Consider the following 20511-nt stretch of genomic DNA (forward strand, 5'->3'; position numbering starts at 1 on the left):
CTGAGCTCAGAGCCAGGAGTAACCCCTGTGCATCGCCGGGTATGACCCAAAAAGCAAAAAAAAAAAAAAAATGCTGAGGTTTTAACCTAAGACAACTTTCTGCAAGGCCTTACCCACTGTACTATCTTTCTGGCCCCTCACTGGAATAATCTTAAGAAGATGAGAACCAGGCTGGAGAGGTAGTATAGTGGGTAAAGCGCTTGCCTTAGATGCAGCTGACTCAAGTTTGATCCTCTGCACTCCAATATATTCCCCTTGAGTCTGCAAGGAATAATTCCTGAGAACCATCAGGTGAGCCCCCTCCCCCCAAGACAAGCAGAATTACGTGTTATCTTTTTATCTGAATTACATATATATTGAGGAGGAGAACGTTTTTTATTTTTGGTTTTTAGGCCACACCCAGCAATGCCCCAAAGAGGAAATTTTTTGTGGTTCTATTTTACTTTCTTCTTTTACTCTGTGTACTATCTTCTCAGTAACTGAGAAGTTCTTCTCAACAATTGAGATGTTGGAAACTTTTCCCGTTCTTTTCCCAGATCCTTCTCCATATTTATTTATTTTTATTTGCTTATTTGGTTTTGGAGCAATAGCACAGCAGGTAGGGTGTTTGCCTTGCATGTGGCCGACCCGGGCTCGATTCTTCCGCCCCTCTCGGAGAGCCCAGCAAGCTACCAAGAGTATCTCGCCTGCATGGCAGAGCCTGGAAAGCTCCCAGTGACATAGTTGATATGCCAAAAACAGTAACAAGTCTCACAATTTGTTGTGAGACGCTACTTGTGCCTGCTCGAGCAAATCGATGAGCAATGGGAGGACAGTGCTACAGTGCTACAGTGATATTTGGTTTTGGGGCTATCCCCAGAGATGTCCAGGGCTTACTCCACTCTGTGCTCAGGGATCATTCCTGACAGGACTCAGGGGACCATGCACCATGCTGGGAATTGAACTAGGGTCTGCTGTTGCAGGGAAACTGCGTTAACCCTGTACCCTCTCTCCAAACCCCTCCATTCTTTAATAGACTCTTCCCTATTAGGCTCCCCACCTCCCTCTTTTATTTTTTAAGTTAATTTAATCCTCTCAGCAAGAGGGTGTATGTTAGGGTTACTCTGCTCAGGGGTCACTCCTGGCAGTGTTCTGGGTACCAAAAATAGTGCTGGGAATCAAACCCAGTTTGGCTGGGTGTAAGGCAAGCGCCTTACCCTCTGTGCTAGTTTTCCAACCCTGCACATAATTCTTTTACACTTTTTTTTCCTTTTTGGCTTTTTGGGTCACACCTGATGATGCTCAGGGGTTGCTCCTGGCTCTGTACTCAGGCATCATTCCTGGCGGCGCTCAGTGGACCATGTGGAAATGCCAGGGATCAAACCCAGGTCACTGCATGCAAGGCAGACACCCAATCCACTCTACTATTGCTCCAACCCCCTGCTTGTGAGTCTTGCCAATTCTTGCCAGGAGAATACATCTGTATTATCTTGGGAGATTTCAAATGGAACAGACGTCAGAGCCCTGTTCTTAGGTAGCTTACCTGTGTAAGGTGCACCTGAGCATCAACTGAGTTTTCTGTTGGTGTTTCAAGATCTTCCTATGAGCGCCATGGACCCTCGAATAAAGGACCCACTGATCCTATTGTACCTGCACCACACTAGCAGGAATTGTGTTAGTAGAACAAGAACTCTATGGCTTTGAGAACACTTAGTTGTTGTTAGACAAAAGCAGTGTAATGTTGGTGTTCCTGGGTCCAGAGAATCATCACTACGAGTCCTTCTTAGTCCACACCTTCTGAAATGCAAAGTGATAGGATTTTCTTTTTTGGAAGGGGGTTTGGGCAACCCCTAGTAGTGCTCAGGGCTTCCTCCTGGCTCTGTGCTCAGGGATCATTCCTGGCCAGGTTTGTATAGGGTGCTAGGGATTGAATTCAAGTTGTCCACATGCAAGGTAAACACCCTATCCACTGTACTATCTCTCTGGCCCCTCTGTACTAACTCTTGTGTACATGAATACATCTGAATGGTAAAAGTAACTTTTATGACTTTTTAATACGGTCACGGTCCTCCCGTTGTTCATTGATTTGCTCGAGCGGGCCCAGTAACATTGTGAGACTTGTTACTGTGTTTGGCATATTGTATACATCACGGGTAGCTTGCCAGCTTTGCCGTGTGGGCGAGATAATGACTTTTTAAAAATCACTTAAAATAATTTACTTAAAATAACAAGTGGATGTATTAATGAGATATGAATTGCAGCTCTGGAAAGCAGTTTTAAGACTGAAGAGACAGTACAGTGGATAGGGCACTTGTGCTGTATGCTACCAACTGCAGTACCACAATCAATCCTCAGTACCACATGTGACCCCCTGAGCACAGCCAAGAGTGATCCTCAAGCACAGAGACTGAAGGAAGCTCTGTTTATAGCTGGGTATACAAAAAGCAGAGTGGGGGGAGGGAAAAAGGAAGGAAGGAGAGGAGAGAGAGCGAGAGAGCGAGCTGTTCTAATAATCAACCATAACCCCTACTGTGATTCTCTGTTGTGATCCTTAGTTTGTAGTCTTACTGAAAAAGGAAAGAAATCTGCCTCTCTCCCAGGATCCCAGATGATGTTTTCCACTTGAATTGCATTTTGATGAGTGCATAATCAATTTTGCCCAACATATTCTTGAAATAATGTTAGTTCATAACGAAAGAAATATGAAGACTTAGATCTGGCACTCAGTTACTAATGCTAAGTCAAGCATTTTTCTATTCATTGATTATACCTTCCTAAAGTGTCTTAGAGAGTTAATGTTATCCACAATTTACAAATGAGGAAACTTTCTTCCTACCTCTTTTTCTAAGTGCCTGTTTCCACACTTATACCTACTTTTCCACATGCAGTACAGATTGCCAGGGCTAGAAATGCTGGAGACATAAATAATTTGGCTCTGCAATATTAGTTTTGGATTAAAACCAAATACGAGTGGCAAAATAGCACATGGTGAAAGCATGGACTACGTTTCTATGATGCCAGGGAAAGTGGAATTAATTCTTAGAGAGGAGGTGTGAATACACATGTATAATGCTACTTTAACACAACTGTGAGCAAAATATTTTGTCACATTCCCTTGTGTTGTTAGATTTGGTCTGCCATCTGCCATTCTTGCATTGACTGGCTTAACGTGCCCAGGAGTAGCAGGAACTTGTTAGAAGCCACATAATTCTCCTTGGAAGATTAGTAGAAGCTTATGTTTCCACCATTTTCCCTATGCATCCTCTAAGGAATCATTTCTTTCACTTGAGATCATTACAGGATAACAAACATTTCTTTCTTTCATGTGCATATGAGGTAATTGTAAATTTCAAAGTTTTATGTGTCTGATTCATGGAATTCTTTGCATTTGCCTAATTATGACTTATGAGTCTTTTTTTCTTTCTTTCTTTTTCTCTTTTTGGGTCATACCCGGCGATGCACAGGGGTTACTCCTGGTTCTGCACTCAGGAATTACTCCTGGTGGTGCTCAGGGGACCATATGGGATGCTGGGAATCGAACTCAGGTTGGCTGTGTGCACACACCCTACCCGCTGTGCTATCACTCCAGCCTTGTATAAATCTTTTTTAAAACTTGATTTAAAAAGTTGTTTACAAAGTTGTTCATAATACATTTGTTTCAGGCTTTCTGTCACCAGTGATCTTCCCTCCACCAGTGTAACCTTCCCTCCACCAGTGTCCCCAGTTTTCCTCCCACGCCCAACCTGTCCCCTTTCAGGAGCAAAATAATTTCTTTTATATTGCTTGTTACAACTAGATGGCTAATGGAATTATCAAAAGATACTTCAGTAAAAGAAAATTTGTGAAAATTGTTATATCTCACAGTGGGATGATTAATGTCATTGAGTTTCCTGAGCTGCTTGTTGCTAGTCGAACCCTTTGTGTTGTTTATTAAGCTTCGTTGGCATCTGGGCTACCTCCCATCTCATTTGCTGCGCTCCTACTGGACTGTCAGTGTTGTGGAATTTGGAGGTCATGTGGCTGCATTTGTGGCCATGCATTCCAAGAGCTCCGGGATCTGTAGAACTAGGATGATTCTTGGTCTGTCCCTTCTCCCAATGGCACCCCAGAGTTATCAGCCTGGTGTACCCATGAGTTGTATCGGGCTGACTTGGCATCTCTTCTGAGATTAGTTGTGAAGCTGTGAAGCTGGGCTCTTGTTTACATGGCGTCAGCTGTGGGGACTGGCTTACTGCTTATGAAACATAAGTTATTAGGGTAAATGAAGTTTTGTACGCTCTGTTTAAGAAGGCAGGAAAGGGCTAGAGAAACAGTGTAAGGGTTAAGGTGCTTGCCTTGCAATGCAGCAGACCCCAGTTTGATCCTAGGCACTGCATGTGATCCCCTAAGCACCAAACTAGGAATAGTCAATGCACACTGCTAGATGTGGCCCCAATTCCCACCATGAAAGTGAAGGAATGGGGGGGGGGGAGGAGAGAGAGAGAGAGAGAGAGAGAGAGAGAGAGCGCACAGAGGGCTTGAGGTACAAGTCCTGCCTTCAGCTGACCTGGCTTCCATCCCAGTATCACATGCCCTGAGCATCTCTGGGTACAGTCCTCAAGGCCCCTTTGCACGATCAGAATCGCTGTCACTGTCACTGTCCTCCCACTGTTCATTGATTTGCTCGAGGGGGCCCAGTAACATTGTGAGATTTGTTGTTACTGTGTTTGGCATATTGAATACATCACAGGTAGCTTGCCAGGCTTTGTCGTGTGGGCGAGATACACTCGGTAGCTTGCCCGGCTCTCCGAGAAAGGTGGAGGAATTGAACTAGGGTCAGGCCGGTCGGCCACGTGCAAGGCAAAGGCCCTACCCACTGTGCTGTCTCGCTCCAGCACAGTCAGAATGGCCCAACTAATCCACAGCACTGCACCCTCAAGCCCTCCTGTAGAAGAATGGCTGGCCTGGTGGCCAAGAATTGCCTCCCACTGAGTACCACTTGGGAGGCCACCACATACACTTACAAAAGAAAGTAGGAAAGCATATCATGAAAACTGTAAAAATTTACATCCAAAACAATGAATATTTATTTTTATTTTTTAAAATTGTTGGAACAACACTCCAAAGTGCTCCATACTTAGGGGTCACTCCTGGCAGTGCTTGGGGGACCCAATGGAGTGCTGAGGATTAAACCTGGGTTGGCCATGTGCAAGACAAACACCCAACCGTCTACTATTACTCAGACCGCAGTAATGAAAATATTATGTTCGCAATACATGAAAGGATGATGATGATCTAGTATCACAAATATTAAATTGTGGGCTCGAGAGACAGCCCTGCAGGGTGAGAGCCTGCTGTGTGCGGAGAAGCCTGGGATTGACCCGGTACCGCATGGCTCCCCAAGGGTCCCACTGGGTGGCCAGCTTGACCACTGAGCCACATTCCAGCCCCAGTATCTTTATTTTTCAAGAAGAAAGGATGGGTTGCACTAGAGAAGGAAGCCACAGCTGGCATAAATAACTGGCATTTTGTCACATTTTATTCCTGCCTATAAAAGTCAGTCTTGCGTGGCTGTCGGCAAGACAATATAATATGGTTTCTCCAAATCCAAATTAGTGGTGCCCGAGGACCATGACAAAACACCACTCTCACATGCAAGGCATGCACTCTGCCTGTTGGGATAATTCTCTGGCCCCACGTCAATTTTAAGAAATGATTTATTAAAGAGAAAAGTGTTCAGTTCAATTTTTTTTTTTAACCTTAAACAATCATCAAAACATACACATTTTCCACCAGGTCCGTGTATAAGGTTGTTTAGTAACTTCTCCCAGGAGACTTTAAAGAAGCAATCAGACTTAATCCCTTTTTGCTTTTGTTTCTGGGCCACACCCGGGGGTGCTCAGTGCTTATTCCTGGCTCTCTGCTCAGGAATTGCTGCTGAGGGGGCTCAGGGGTGGGGCTCACCTTACCATTTGGGGTGCCCAGATCAAACCCAGGCTGGCCACATACAAGGCAGGCAGGCACCCTACCCTCTGTACTATTGCTCCAGCCCTGATGCAGACATAATTAACTTTATTTATCCTCTAGAGACTGCATTGCAGGTCTCTAAGACGGATTGCTAGGTATAGCCTTGCTGGTATGTTTTATTTATTTATTTTTTTAATCTAACAAAAAGCCATTGTGATAGAAACAGTACAAATTTCAAATCAAACTGCAGGTATTCTTTTAAATACCAGAGGTAAAAACAAGTCCTAATTTTTCATCTGGCCACAAGCTTTAGTAATAGCACTTACAGTAGCATTCCTGCCATTATTCAGGACTTTCCCACCTTTGCTCTCCACACAGTTGCTCTTCACACATTCTGTACCCTTAACAGCCACTTCAGTGTCATCAGCCTCTTCCTCTTCACTCTCCTTTGTCTGATTGGAGTCTGGGTATTTTCCTGAATGTTTGAGACAGCTTCACCTTGAACTCTAAGTTGATTCAAAGTTCTTTGCTTGAACTTGCTGGGCTCACTGCAATAAATTCTCAAAAAAAAAAAAAAATGAGAATTTGAAGCTTGTAGACCCGGTCTGGGGATGACAAAGAGGCTATGTGTAGATTTCCTGAGTGTGACAGGTAGCACCTGGAACCTTTATTTTTTTCCTTTTTAAAAAATTATTATTATTTTTAATCACCATGGGATACAGTTACAAAGCTTTCCTGTTTGAGTTTCAGTCATACAGTGGTCAATCACCCAACCCTCCACCAGTGCACATCTTCCACCATCACGGTCCCCAATAGCCCCCCACCATCCCACCCCTCCCCCTGCCTCTATGAGAGACAATCTCCCCCATATTCTCTTTTATATTGTTTGTTATGAATGGCAACCACGTGCTCCTGGAATTCTAAAATTTTAGATAATTAGGGTCTGGAGAAATCTCTGCAGCGAGATGCTCCGTTCAGAGATTCTTTTGTGTGTCTCTGGATCATGGCCATTCAGGAGCTTAAGTAGCAACTGGAGGCGTTTTGTGGGCGTGACTTCCAGGGTCCCATGGGGATGGGGGGGATGAGAAGGACCGGGCCATCCCCTATCCCTTGAGGCCTGGAGTTTGCCGTCACTGAACCCGTGTGCCTGTACTTCTCACTGGGTTCTGGAAGTTGGCAGCCGCCGGGGTTTTTAGGGAGCAAGTAGAGGGATGATGCCTGCCCCCATCTGAAGTACCCCAGTGAAGTCAGCCTGGCTTAAAGTCTGGAGGCAGCTCTGCAGTGAGCTGCTCAGTTCTACCCCTGGAGCCTTTGAAAGGCCCCATTTGAACATCATCTTCCATGGCACCTTTGTACTCTGGTTCTGTTTTGCTTTGCTGACTGGCTCATTGATTGCAGCTGCTGCCACCAGCAGAGCCTGCTCTGTGGTTGCCGGTGTGGAATCCCGTTCCTCGAGTTCATGGACTGATTCATCATATAGGTCAGATTCTGGTCCAGATATGGGGCCGTGGCAACTCCTGTTTTATAATAAAGACAGCTTCTGAAGCTTCACTGGTTGTTTGGTGTAGGGAAAGTGGCATGGTGGCAGTGGCAGAAAACGCCAGTCTTAGCCGACTTTTTAAACAGTTTTCAGTGTTCTTATTTTGGTGTCCCTCCCGGTCTTCCCTTCGTAGAACATATTGCTCAACACATTTTTGTTTCCTGTGAAGGGCACTTTGAGCTTTCTTCTTCCCATCCGTTACCTAGACGAACACCAATGATTTCTTTTTTAGCTCTTTGTACAGTAGCACACTGGACACCACATATGTGCCCTAGATTCATGGTCATGTAACCCCGTGCCTTTGAAGCTGTCCCGCGACTCTTGGCCTTCATACATGCTTCCCGTTTCCCTCTCATACAGCCGCAGCTGTTGATTCCACAGACCGAAGTCCTCGGCCCACCTCCGCCCCAGCCATTGCTCAGAGTCAGATTGCTGAAGGCGCGCCTGCCAGAAAACCAGCAGTGTCTAAAGCACAGAAGGAGACCGTGCAGGTGGAAGTGAAGACGGAAGATGTGCCCCCCGAGCAGGCAGAGCCCGAGCCCACAGAAGTGTGGAAGGTATGGCACAGCATCCCCAGTGTCTCTGTCCAGACACCCCACTGACCCACTCTCTCTTTCCAAGGTGTTGGCCCCTTGACCCCGCAAAGGTTTCTTTTTGTTGTTATTGTTTTCGCTGGTTTGTTTAATGGGGGGAGGGGAGGACGCTGCACCCAGTTGCGCTCAGGGCTTGCTCCTGGCTGTGCTCTCAGAAATCACTCTGGCGGACTTGGGGAACCCTATGTAGTTCCGGGATGAACCTGGGTGAGCCACGTGGAAGGCAAACGCCCTACCCACTGCAATATAGCTCTAGCCCCTGGACTTCAAAGCAATTGATTCTCATAGAATCCTAGCAAGGTTTTTTCTTCCTTGCTCTCTCTGAAGGAAAATTTTGTTCATGCAGGTTCACAGAATTATGTTATAAAGATTTTAAGTTATCCCAGAATTTTTTGTTTGTTTGTTTTTGGGACATACCTGGCTGTGCTCAGACAGACCATATGTGGTTCTGAAGATCAAATTGGGGTTGGCTACATGCAAGACAAATACCTTAACCCGTTTACTATCTCTAGCTCCTGTCCCAGAATTTTCAAGTGATGCACAACTTAATCACAATTTATCCACAATGTATATCTTTCTATTAATAAGAGTAGTGACAGAAGTAAGAGTGACTGAATTTATTTGTAGCAGTTAGAAAATAACTGTGGGGCCAGAGACATAGTATAGTAGGTAGGGCACTTGTCTTGCTTACAGCTGACCTGGGTTCAAACTCAGCACCGCATATGATCCCCTGAGGACCACCGGGAGTGATCCTAAGTGCAGAGCCAGAAATGATCCACGAGCTCTGCTGGATATAGCCCCCCGAAACAACAACAAAAAAAATAAAGGGGGGGGGGGGGGGAGAGAGAACTACAGAGAAAAAGGAAATATTTATGAAGGGCCAGGGAGAAGGCTCAAAGGGCTAGGATTCATCTTGGTGTGTGAGACTTCCAAATTTGACCCTGACACCACATGGTTCCTCAAGCATTATGCTGGGGGGAGCTTCCAAGTACTGCTGGGTGTGTCTCACCCCCCCCCAAAAAAAATAGAAAGCAAGCATAGAATTTACCTGAAATTATAAAAGGAACATTAGCAACAAATTGGCCTTGTGACTGTAAATCATTATCTAACACAAATGTGGTGCCAAATAGAGAGACCTTTCCGTTATCCAGAGCCAGTGATAAGACCTATTTGCTGGTGTAGAAATAGTATCACTTCTGTGTTCACCGTGGTCTTATTTTGTGTTCTCCAAGGGCAAAAAATTACTGATTACACTTGCTTTCTGTTCCTACACCAAAATAGCAACTCTTTCAGTTCTTGTTATTGAATTGCTTAAATACCCAAAGCCAAAATAAATCATTATTTACTCAAACAAGTAAATTAAGCTTTACAAAATAAAAACCACCATTTGCTAAGCATTCACACATCCCTACAAAGATATCATTTCCATTTTATCTATATTAAAAAAAAAGTTGATGAAATGACAAGTGTAACTGAAATCCTAAGCTGCCTTGGTAGGGCAGTAGTTGGAAGTGCTCCTGACTTGGCTGGATCACCAAATGTAGTATTTCCTGGTTCTTTGCATTCATTCTGGTGAAAATACTTTGGTGGCACTGTCCTGTGCCAAGTGTGATTAAAGAAAGTATGTCAGGGCCAGAGAGAGAGTGTAGCGGGTAGGGTGTTGCCTTGCACACTGCCAACCCGGGTGAGATTCCCGGCATTCCATATGGTCTCCCCAAACATTGCCAGAAATGATTCCTGAGCACAGGTGCCAGGAGACAGCCCTGAGCACAGATGGGTATGACCCCAAACCAGACCAAAACAAAACCAAGCAATATGTCAAAACCACAGATTTGTGAGTTTCTGTAAATAATTGAATAGTGTTAAGTGACTGATTTGACCCTTCACAAAAAGAGTTTTCTAGGTGGGGATTGTGGCCCAAGTGGTCAGTTCAATCCCTGATAGTGTTTGGAACCCATGGAGTAGCCCAGTGACCCCCGAGCACCCTGGGAACGGAGACCCAAAGCACCTCCAGGTATGGCCTCTCCAAAACAACAACAATGGAAGTCTCTCACTTTTAAATATCCAGTGTTTTAGGCATCATTCTCACTATTGCACTTCCCTTAGCTGCCTGGGTTGTGGTTTTTGTCTTGTTGTTTTTTTTTTTTTATGTACTTCCTACAAAGTGGAGTATAAAATTAATATACAATAGGTATTTCAAAGTTAGACAGAGACCTTAATTATTCTTTTTCTAATATTAAGGAAGAATCTTTCCCTTTCAGGAACACATTGCTCCAACTCTCTAGAAGGGAGAATATTGTCTGTTAAATATTGCAGTGAGCCCGTGTGCTTACTTATAAATTAAGTTTGGAAGTAATTGTATGTACTAATAAGAATTTGGGTTAATTTTGATGTTTTGTAGTTTAATAAACTCAAGGGTGCAACTGCCTCCTTAAATATCAACTAACAAAATTGTATTTATCCGCTTGGTGTCATGTGATTTATTATATATGTGCTTTAACTGTAAAGATTTTCTTTTTGTTTCTAACACTTGTGCATGTCATATATTGATATCTTTGTTTGTAAATTTGTTTTTAAGTGTTACTTATAGTATTTCTAGATCATAAAAAAAAAGCAAAACATTTATGGCTTATTTAAGCCTACATTACCTTTAACATATACTTTTTAAATTAGTGTAAAATGATCTTCATCGCTAGAAATAATATCTTAATTTTTTTTTAAATCATCTCACTCTCCATCCATATTAGCTCTTCAGCCTGGTGAGCTAACCGCATGCCTTTAAGAGGGCCTGTGCTCTGTGTCTCATTGTGATGATGATTTACCAGCTTGTTTCACAGCCAGGGTAAAGATGCAGCTGGCTTGGGAACAGCGTTATTCATAGAAACTTACTAACCGGAAATGTGTCTTTGCCACTTTATTTCTTAAATGTAGGCGGAAAGATCCCACATGGAGGTCACAGTACCTACCTCAAATGGTGACCATGCACAGGTTTGTGCCGACAGGCCACTTCTTTCTTCCCCCTTCCCTCCTCAGTTTTTTTCTTGTCCCCATCTTCCCTCTCCTTAAACAAAATTATAAAATTGTAAGGTTCAGTGAAACTTCAACAAGCCAATATTTTATTATTTTTCTCTTTTTTTTGAATAATGGCAAAACAGAAGCTTGCAGAAAAATCTGAAGATCTGATAAGAATGAGGAAGGTTAGACATTTTTCACTCTCACAAAACTACACTGCCATCAACCATACTGACTTTTATAGTGCATTAAAAAGACAGTGATCCACTCTTTTCATTGATTTCTTAGTAATCAGAATACTTCTAAGTAATCTATATGTGTGTATGTACACACATACATATTATACCAAAGAAATTATAATTCTATGTTATATATTGAAGTGTCTCATTGATATAAACTTTCTGACAGGAAAAAAACATTTTAAACACAATAAAATAATTAATGAAGGCCAAACCTATCCAAGAAATATTTTACAATGGCACTATATATTCTTTAAATTATTCACAATATTTATTTTTAAATGATTTCTTTTTAAATGAAATATATTTATTTTGCAAACTGTTGCAGCAGAAACTCCAGGCATTGTTCATAACTGTGGGTTTGGCTGCTCTGCCCCAGTCTTCCAGTTTATGTAGTGGGATGAATCAGAATGTTGATGGGTCTTTAATGTAAAGTGCCTTTAGAGGGAACTGGATAGATAGTACAGTGGACAAGGTGCTCGCCTTGCATTTGGCCAACCCAGGTTCAATTACCATCTCCTCATCTGGTCCCCCTGAGCACAGATCCAGGAGTCACTGTGGCTTGGGCATAGTGGGTGTGACCCAAACCTTCCTCCCCAAAATACCCATAGGAAAAGTATTGGAGAGCTATCTAGTATTACAAAATATGAAATATGTCCAAAAGAGCCAATTAATATTTGAGAGCATTTTCTACTCGACAGAACATGAAATTTCAAAGCTTCTTAAAATCATGTGTATTAAGATAATCCTCAAACAGCTCAATTTCAAAACTGCACAACATGAAAGTTTCTTCTGTAAGAAGCCAGAGAGGCTGGGAGCACTGTCTGTTTAAGTCGCATCCAGCGCTGTCCCTGTTCATTTTCTCATGGTGACGTGTTTTCCATGTGTCTTCCCATTCTGTGACCATTTCATGTTTAGCTTATGCTGCACTGTGGACATTTCATTTAAATCTTTTTTTATTTGTTTGTTTGTTTGTTTGCCAAATTGCCATTTTTTTCCTTTTCCTGCAAGAACAACATTTTAATTTTTTTATGCTTTTCTGTTTTTCCCTCTTTGATTTTCACAGAAAAAGAGAGAGAGACTAGATGGTGAAAACATTTATATCAGACATAGCAATTTAATGTTGGAGGTTTGTATGAACTTGAAGCTTATTTCAGTTGGTTGCCTGTCACCTTCTGCATTCTTCACTGACCCCCTTTCCTCCTCTGCTGGATTTGATTTTGCATGCCATTGCATGGGTGTATTTTAGGTTTAAAACGCTTTTGCATGTTGGTAAACATGAGGATATGCAACCACCTCTTCCTTCTGACTCTTCAGTTTCCATCTCTGGTATTTACTAAGAAAATATATGATTGGAACTACCCCATCTGCCCATCATGCCATTGTTTCACCCTCTTTTAGAAAGTTCTGCCTTACTGTTAAAGACTTCTTAAATTCCCCGAGTGTATAGGTTCCCATATGTCCCAAGCATCAAATTTGTATCTTCTGAAATGAGGTAGTGTGGAAAAGTAGGGAAAATTATCACAGGTCAGAAGTTAACTTAAAATTTGAGTCTCCCAGGGCCAAGAATATAGATCGGTAGTAACACATGTGTCTTACATGAGTCAGACCCTAGTCTTGATTACCAGCACCACACACACGTACAAGATATTGATGTAAAAGTGTGGGGCATACCAGGCAATTACAGAAAATCAATCTGGGTGTGAAAGGGAAGTGTAGAGAAATAACGGACCAGAAGGTAAGAAGGGAACCTGACAGTTAATGAGTAATTAGTATGAAGTAAGGTACTTTAATTATAAGAATGAACCTGTGAGCGTGGGATTTTTAACAGGTTGACACTGGTGCATACCACTAGTGGCTCACACTTGAATGTGGTCTATTTAATTAACACAAATTGCAACCACTCATGTCATTGTGTTAAAGATGAATACATTAAGGTTTAGAGACATTAAGTAATTTTCTTATGAGCACAGAGCTAGTAAAATGATAAAGCTGAAATGTGAGGGGCCAGGGATGTACATCAGAAGTAGAGCAGTGATTTTGCAAGTGTGTGACCTGGATTTGATCCCATCACACGCAATCACGCGTGCGCACACACACACACACACACACATACAAACACACACAACACATACAGCTAGAATTTGAGAGAGGGTGTAACTAACACTAAGAAACTATCTACCTTACCCACTTCAAAAATGCAACATACTATCTCCTACACGAATTGTTAGGTCATTTTCCTATTATATCCAACTCTGGTCAGATTTTTATCAGACCTATGTTGATATAATTTATCTAATTTGGGGCTTCACCTTGGATAGGAAAGTATAAAACTGGGGTCTCTGACATGATTCAGTGATAGAGCAACCTGCCTTGCAGTTCCAAGTCTTGAATCGGATCCCTGGCACTGTCCCACATGCCGAGTGAGAGACGCCCTGACAGCCCCGCAGTGACGTGTGCCATCACGGGGACACCTGCAGGTGTGTGCAAGTGTGTGCCAGCCCCCAGCAAGCACCACAGCCAGGCATATGTGGTCGTTAGTCTACACCACTACGAAGGGAGAGGAAGGGGAGAATTCTAATTAGGAGAAATTCCATGAGAAAAAAAGGAAATAGGAATTAACCTGTGTGGAAAAATTGTGAAGCCATATTACTTTAAATGTCAGAAAAATTCATAACAGAAGCTGGGGACTAGGTTATCTTATAGTTCTATTTAAGACAGAGCCAATTGTCTTTCATGAGGCTGACCGCAGTTCAAATTGCGGCACCACGTGTAGTCCCCAGAGCACCACAAGGAATACTCTCTGAGCATTGCCAGGTGTCACACAAACCTCCCTATTCCCCTCCAAAAAAAAAAAAAATCCAGAAGAAATAAATTAAGATATTAAGATTCTACCTTAAGTATACAGGAATTATAAACATGTTCAAAGATGATCAGCATAATACCTGCCTTCAGGAAATTTAAATGTGAAAAAGCAGGGAGAAAGAAAACAGTAATAGTAATAAAATGAGTGCAGGTCATAAAAATTATGACAAATTAGACAATCTGCTTTGTTAATGAAAGGATTATCACTGAAGTGATAGATTAGGAAATTAACTCTGAAGAGAGTATATTTTAGCTGAGTCCTGGAAGATGAACATATGTAAAAATGTGTGGATATTATTAAACTTGAAGTCTGAAGAAACATTGTAAGGTAGATCTCTGGTTTAATACTATATATGAGAGAGAGAGAAGGCCTACTCCATATAAGGTACTTTCATAAAAGTAATGAAAATTAAAGTTAGTCTTTGTTAACCGTTAGCTGTGTCTAGAGCAGGCCAGATACTGACAGATACTGAGTGCTGTACATACGTTCACCTCACGGGATATGAGATTTTCCAAGTCTGAACCCAAGGATTTTTCAAGGCTGATACCTAGATCTCTTTGCTTTAGCCATGACTAAAATTTGACCTGAATGGTTCCACTTCTGATTAGTGGGGCCAGAGCAATATTGCAGCGGGTAGGGTGCTTGCCTTGCCCACAGCGGACCTGGCTTAGATCCCCAGCACCGCATACTATCCCCCAAGCATTGCTAGGGTGGTCCCTAAGGCTCTAAGTTAGATCCAGGACTAAGTTTGTCGCACCACTGTGTGCGACCCCCCCCAAAAAAAATACTTCTGAGATAAGGAAGAGTATCAGATGTTCATTGATCTGTATTCAGCAATATAACATCCCCCAGTTCCAAATTCCAAATATGCCATTCATGCTTCCTCCAAACATGTAGTGCCAATCATATATTTCTCATCTGTTCCCTTGAGGTGTGTTACTGCTTCTGAGACTCACAAAGTCCCTGTGTGTGGTGTGATGTTCCCCAGCATTTCATTGACAACTGTGACAGGAAATTTCTAAATCAGTGTGTGTGTTTAAAAAATTAAAGCTACTAACTCCCTTTTAAGGACGTTTTGTATTTAATGAAGTCTTTGGTTTGATCACTGATAAAACTGCACTAGGCTACAAAAAAAGTCTCTGACCAGAACAGCCAAAGTAATATGGCTAACCAGTTTTTATAGCTATTATAGATTTCCCCTTCCCCTTAGGAAGTTCTGTCAAATTACCTCTCACTCTAGCAGGGTTTGGTTTGGGGGTTGGGTGTTTTTTTTTCTTTTTTTTCCTCTTCTCTCTCTCTCTCTTTTTTTTTTTTTTTTTTTTTTTTTTAGTATCCCTCCTCCCCCTACTCCTACCCCACCCTCACTAATGCTTTGTTCTGGCACAAATAAGGTCGAGTTCATTTTTAGATCTACCGCCTCCTCCTCCATCTCCCAGAGAGAACCTGTAGCAAATGTCTATGACAAATTCTATTTGGAACAGGTCCCTTTGAGACTTAATTTTACTCTGTGCCCCCACAGGTTTCTAATAGAGCCAGCTAAGAAGGATGGAGAAAGTTCTTTCAGAAGCTCCTGGTTATATTGAAACATTTATTTTCTCAGGTTCCAAGTCAATTAGAAACTAGGCCAGAAGGGTAACAACAAATCACCATGCTTTCATATTAAGAGGCTAGCCACGAAAGCTGGGATTTTACCATGGCCTCTCTTGCTCCTTTTTGTTTTGCTCCATTCACACTTCTAAGTCTTCCACATTAGTTAAGTTGATCTTGGCCCAAGCAGATTTCATTTCCGGTCCGGAGCTGGGTCACAGGGCCGTACTTGCCTGGTGGGTCTCAGTTTCTCCGCCTAGCCCAAGTCTTTGCCTGAACTTGTTCGTGCTTTCCTCTGCCTAGCAGAGGAAAACGTGCTTTTCTTGCTTTCAGCCAGAACAAAAGTGCAAACTGTTGTTTCCCCAGGGTGAAGCCCATGTTCATGAGTTGTACTTGCCTTTCATTCCAGCAAGCAAGGGGTTCTGCTGTGGGGGAGCTACAGGATTGCCCTTTCTGGGATTTCCTCCTTCACAGATATAGAGCAAATATACGTTGTTTGGTCTTGCAAAAATTAAAAAAGAATAGGCAATGAATCTGATATTCTGAATGATTCCAGCATAAAAATTATATCTTTTATGTCATTACTTTTCCAATATTATCTGCCCTTTGACATTGCTTTTGAAAGAAAAAAATTAAAGAAAAATTTTTAAAAATATTTTTTAGTGAATATATCTTATGGAAAAAATGTTCTAAAACAAAATTTGATGGAGTTTCATTTTACTTTCCTCCCTTCACCCCAAAGAAGCTGTTTTCCTTGGAACCGAAGAAAATTTTAGAAAGACTGATCCCAAAATTGACATTGCATATTAGGAGATATACTTAGATTATGCTTTTCTTGGATACAGAGCTGCCTTGATATATAATAAATAGAGAATTTTAGCAGTCATCAAGTCCTGGTCTCCCACACATTTTGATCTCAGGCATAGATATTTCAAATTCTGTTTTTGCAGAGAAGTATGTTAAACAAAGAACATTTGAGTTTTATCTTCAAGTCGTATTTTCCAGATCATTTTTTGGTCAACTCCCCTTTCTGAAAGTTGTTATTTTCCCCTTCTTATAAACAATAATATTGTTTCTAGCCTTATTGAGCTTATATTATTTCATTTCTCCCTGGAACTTGCTTCTTGTTGTTCAGTATTCAACTTTGCTGGAACCAGTTGAATTATTTTAAATTACCATGGAGATAATACTCTTTGATATCTAGTATTTAATACACTCTTGTTAAATCAGTCCACCAAATCAGTGAAAGCTACTAGACAAAGGTTTCTATTTTGAATTGTACTCAGTGCTGAAATGAAACTGTCAGAGGACAAATATAAGACTTCCAGTTCATGTGAATATTATGGTAAAGGGGAAATGCTATTATATAACCCTAAGTGATTTTTTTTTCAGAGATAGTAACAGTTTGCTCTAGAGACATGAGCCAGAAATTTCATATAACAGAAGGGTTATTCTGATTTATAAAAACCCATGCGACCAGACTGATAGTATAGCAAGTAGGGCGCTTGCCTTGCACACGGCTGACCTGGGTTCAATCCCTGGCACCAATATGATCCCTCCAGCCCCACCAAGAGTGATCTCTGAGTGCAGAGCCAGGAGTAAATCTGTGACCCCCCGCCCCCCATCCCACAGGAAAAAAAAAACAAACGGGGCCAGAGGTAACTAAGTAAACTGAAGCACATACTTTGCATGCCGGAGCCCTGGGTTAGAACCCTACCCACAAATGCTCCTCCTAGCACCTCTGGGAGTGATCCCTGAGCACTGAATCCAGAGTACCATGGGGTATAGTCTGAACCCTCCCCACCCCCATCAAAAACAGCAACAAAACAAAAGCCTGCTAGTAGTAGGGTTGCAAAACTATCTCCAGGTAGAAATAAAGGGACACTTCTGCTTATAATTCCCTAGTTGAATCTTCCACTGTGCCTTGATAGATTTTCCTTTATCTGGTTGCTCTCTCCATCCTGCCTGGGTTGAGCCTAAGTCAGTTCATCGTAGGCAGTGGCTAATTGAGTTGTAAGATTATCATCTTGAAATAAGGAGTTAGAAATCTAGCACTGGGTCACAGTGGAAAGAAAAGTTTCAAAATTAAGAACTGTTTTCTTCATGGATCGCGCAGTTGCTAAGAGTAGGGAGGTTATGTTGCTTCACTGCTTCCAAGAAAAGCATTCTGTATTACAATAGGAGGGGAAAAGCAAGCAAATGAATCCTGTTGTCTATTGATAATTTGAACGCAATGTGTGGATCATATGTCTCTCCTGGAGGTGGTGTGTTTTCTGCCAGTGCCACTTTGTGATGGACTGCCCTTGATACAGTGGTTTTTCTGAATATTCATTGCTTTGTACCTTTGTCCTTTCAACTGTAGGACTTAGACAAAAGTCAAGAAGAGATCAAAAAACATCATGCCAGCATCAGTGAGCTGAAAAAGAACTTCATGGAATCTGTACCAGAACCAAGGCCTAGTGAGTGGGACAAACGCTTGTCCACTCACTCCCCCTTCCGGACCCTTAACATCAATGGGCAAATCCCCACAGGAGAAGGAGTGAGTACTTTGTGTGAGGTTGTGAGAAGGAATGAAATCAGTATTTTTGCTTATTGATTTTTTATATTTGAAATTATGTTTTGAGCTAAAACTTAGCTTTGGTTCCTTACCCATTTATTGAAGCTTTAAGGCATTCATAAACACTTGTTTTTTAAGTTGTATGACTACTAGGTCAAATAATAGGACCATTTGGACCATTTAGACAATTGTTGATTAGACTCTGAGAATTATCTCTGCAGCTGTATGCTTCTGGCTAGCGTGTGTTTACAAATTGACCAAAAGCCAGTGGAACTTTATGTTCAAACTGTACCGTCAAGAACTGGAGAGTTTACTAAATTTAGTAAGATCAAAATTGGGAAAGGATAAACATTATTTTTAACTTTATTTGAACATTTGCACAACTTAGAAATGTCTGGAATGGTTGACCACAATTATATAATAAACCAGGGAGGCCCCTAAGTAAAAAAATACAGAAGAGCAAGTATTAATGACAGTGTTTCGATTTTAGAAAAACTATGTATGATTTTTAAAAATCTTAATGACTAACATCAAACTTGATTATACTGTCTTAAAAAATAGTTTCAATTAGAGAACGCCAGAAATATCTTTCAGGGACTGCTCTTTTTGTATTATTATTGTCATTACCTATCTCAGAAATTTTATACCTGAAAAAATAATTCTTTATAGTGTGACTATCTTAAAAGTTACTGTGTGCACATTCTTAAAAAGTGTCTTCTGAATCTGTAGCCCATACAAGTTAAATACTTATACAGATAGTCACAATGATGCAGTGAGGGATTAAAATTATTTTAAAAGTTTCATTTGTGCCCCCTGCCTCAAAGTAATAGCAATCCTAATTAAGAAAGGTAAGGTGATAACAGAAGAACTTTTGAAAAAGAATCTTGTTTTTGTATTCAGAATTTAGTAGTGATGGTAAACAATCTAACTTACCCTTTGGTTTCTGGAACTGGAGACGTTCATAGAAGTTGGTTTTATTTATTTTTAATGACTAAACTGGGCTAACAGATCTCCACATAGAGCTGAACCAATTTTACCAAGACTGGAGAACTCTCGAATGACGAGCTGCTAAATGGAGTTTTCCAGGGACTGTAGATGCAGTTGTGTGATTGTTCCATTTTCCTGGCCTCTTGGCTTCGACTCCCTCCCTTATGTAAATGGCCATTTGCTCTATATTCTAAATTTAAAGGAAGTGCTCGGAATGAGACAGTGCCTCTGCTTCCTCTGAGTCTGTGCTGCCTTGAGAAAGTCCACGTTACTGTCTCCCCAGGTTAATCCTACCTGCAGACCATAACTGCATCTTTTCTAGCTTTCTTTTTGACTGTGCAAGTAATGAAAGATGTTCAGCTTTGAAAGATGAATGTTCGTAGCTTCCATGCAGCTGGCCAAGGACTTTGGCTATCAGTCCTCCCCGAAGACTCCCAGTGGAATTCATTGATTTCCTCCCTCCAAAAAGAAAAGGAAAAAAATGAATAGGAATGTAACTCTCTTGGATGAGACTTTCTGAATTTGAATTGCTCTCCATTTCCAGAAAGTGGTATATATTTTAATAGAAATCACCTCAAGGGCTGACTTGGGGAATGTTTATGCCATTCTGTGGGATTTTAAAGAAATTACTTTTTTATGTTGGTTTGTGGGCCACACCTAGTGGTGGTTAGGGGCTGCTCCTGGCGGTGCTCAGGGACGTGCCGTGCCAGGGGTTGAACCTGGGTCTCCTGCATGCAAAGCATGTGCTCCAAATAGTTTTTACAAATTATAATTGGATCAGTTGAGGGTATTTAAGCCACTTTGCGAATGTATATTATACCTTTAAATGAATAATGGGATAAATCCAAACTGTGTTTTGATATAAAAGCGGTTGCTTTTTAACAAATATATAGAATGATTCCACTTTCTGGCCTATCTTAACTTTTTAACAGTCAGGACAGTATTTCTGTTCTCTGGGGATTTCTCTTCCACCCTTGACAGCATTGTTGTTGCATTGCAAGGCAACTGAATTTTTTGTAATTTGTGTATGACCAGGTGAAGAAAACCTCTATCCTTCCCTCGGAAAGAAAGGTTGGTGGGCCAGAGGTAAAGCTGCTGTTATGACTTGTGCTTCTCAATCAGAATTTGCTCTTGTCATGGCACTAAACAGATACCCCCAGAACTGAACAGCAGCTGCTGAGAATATTTTTTTTTTCTTTTGGCTA

The 20511-nt window shown here is 41.6% G+C and overlaps 1 protein-coding gene across 12 annotated transcripts in view; it reads left to right on the forward strand.

Annotated features, from left to right (window-relative positions):
- Positions 1–20511, forward strand: part of EPB41 (erythrocyte membrane protein band 4.1) — a 154100-nt gene that overhangs the window by 101805 nt on the left and 31784 nt on the right. For 2 of the 12 annotated variants that reach the window (XM_056123547.1, XM_056123554.1), the window contains exons 12-17: positions 7826–8022; positions 10990–11046; positions 11214–11255; positions 12376–12438; positions 18125–18301; positions 20342–20392. In XM_056123547.1, coding sequence (XP_055979522.1) covers positions 7826–8022; positions 10990–11046; positions 11214–11255; positions 12376–12438; positions 18125–18301; positions 20342–20392 — 587 coding nt within the window. The remainder of the gene's footprint in view (positions 1–7825; positions 8023–10989; positions 11047–11213; positions 11256–12375; positions 12439–18124; positions 18302–20341; positions 20393–20511) is intronic. The other 10 variants (XM_056123548.1, XM_056123555.1, XM_056123558.1 and 7 more) reach the window with 8 other exon arrangements.

The sequence above is a fragment of the Sorex fumeus genome, unplaced genomic scaffold, assembly GCF_029834395.1.
Source record: "Sorex fumeus unplaced genomic scaffold, SorFum_2.1 ptg000047l, whole genome shotgun sequence".
Taxonomy (NCBI): Eukaryota; Metazoa; Chordata; class Mammalia; order Eulipotyphla; family Soricidae; genus Sorex; species Sorex fumeus.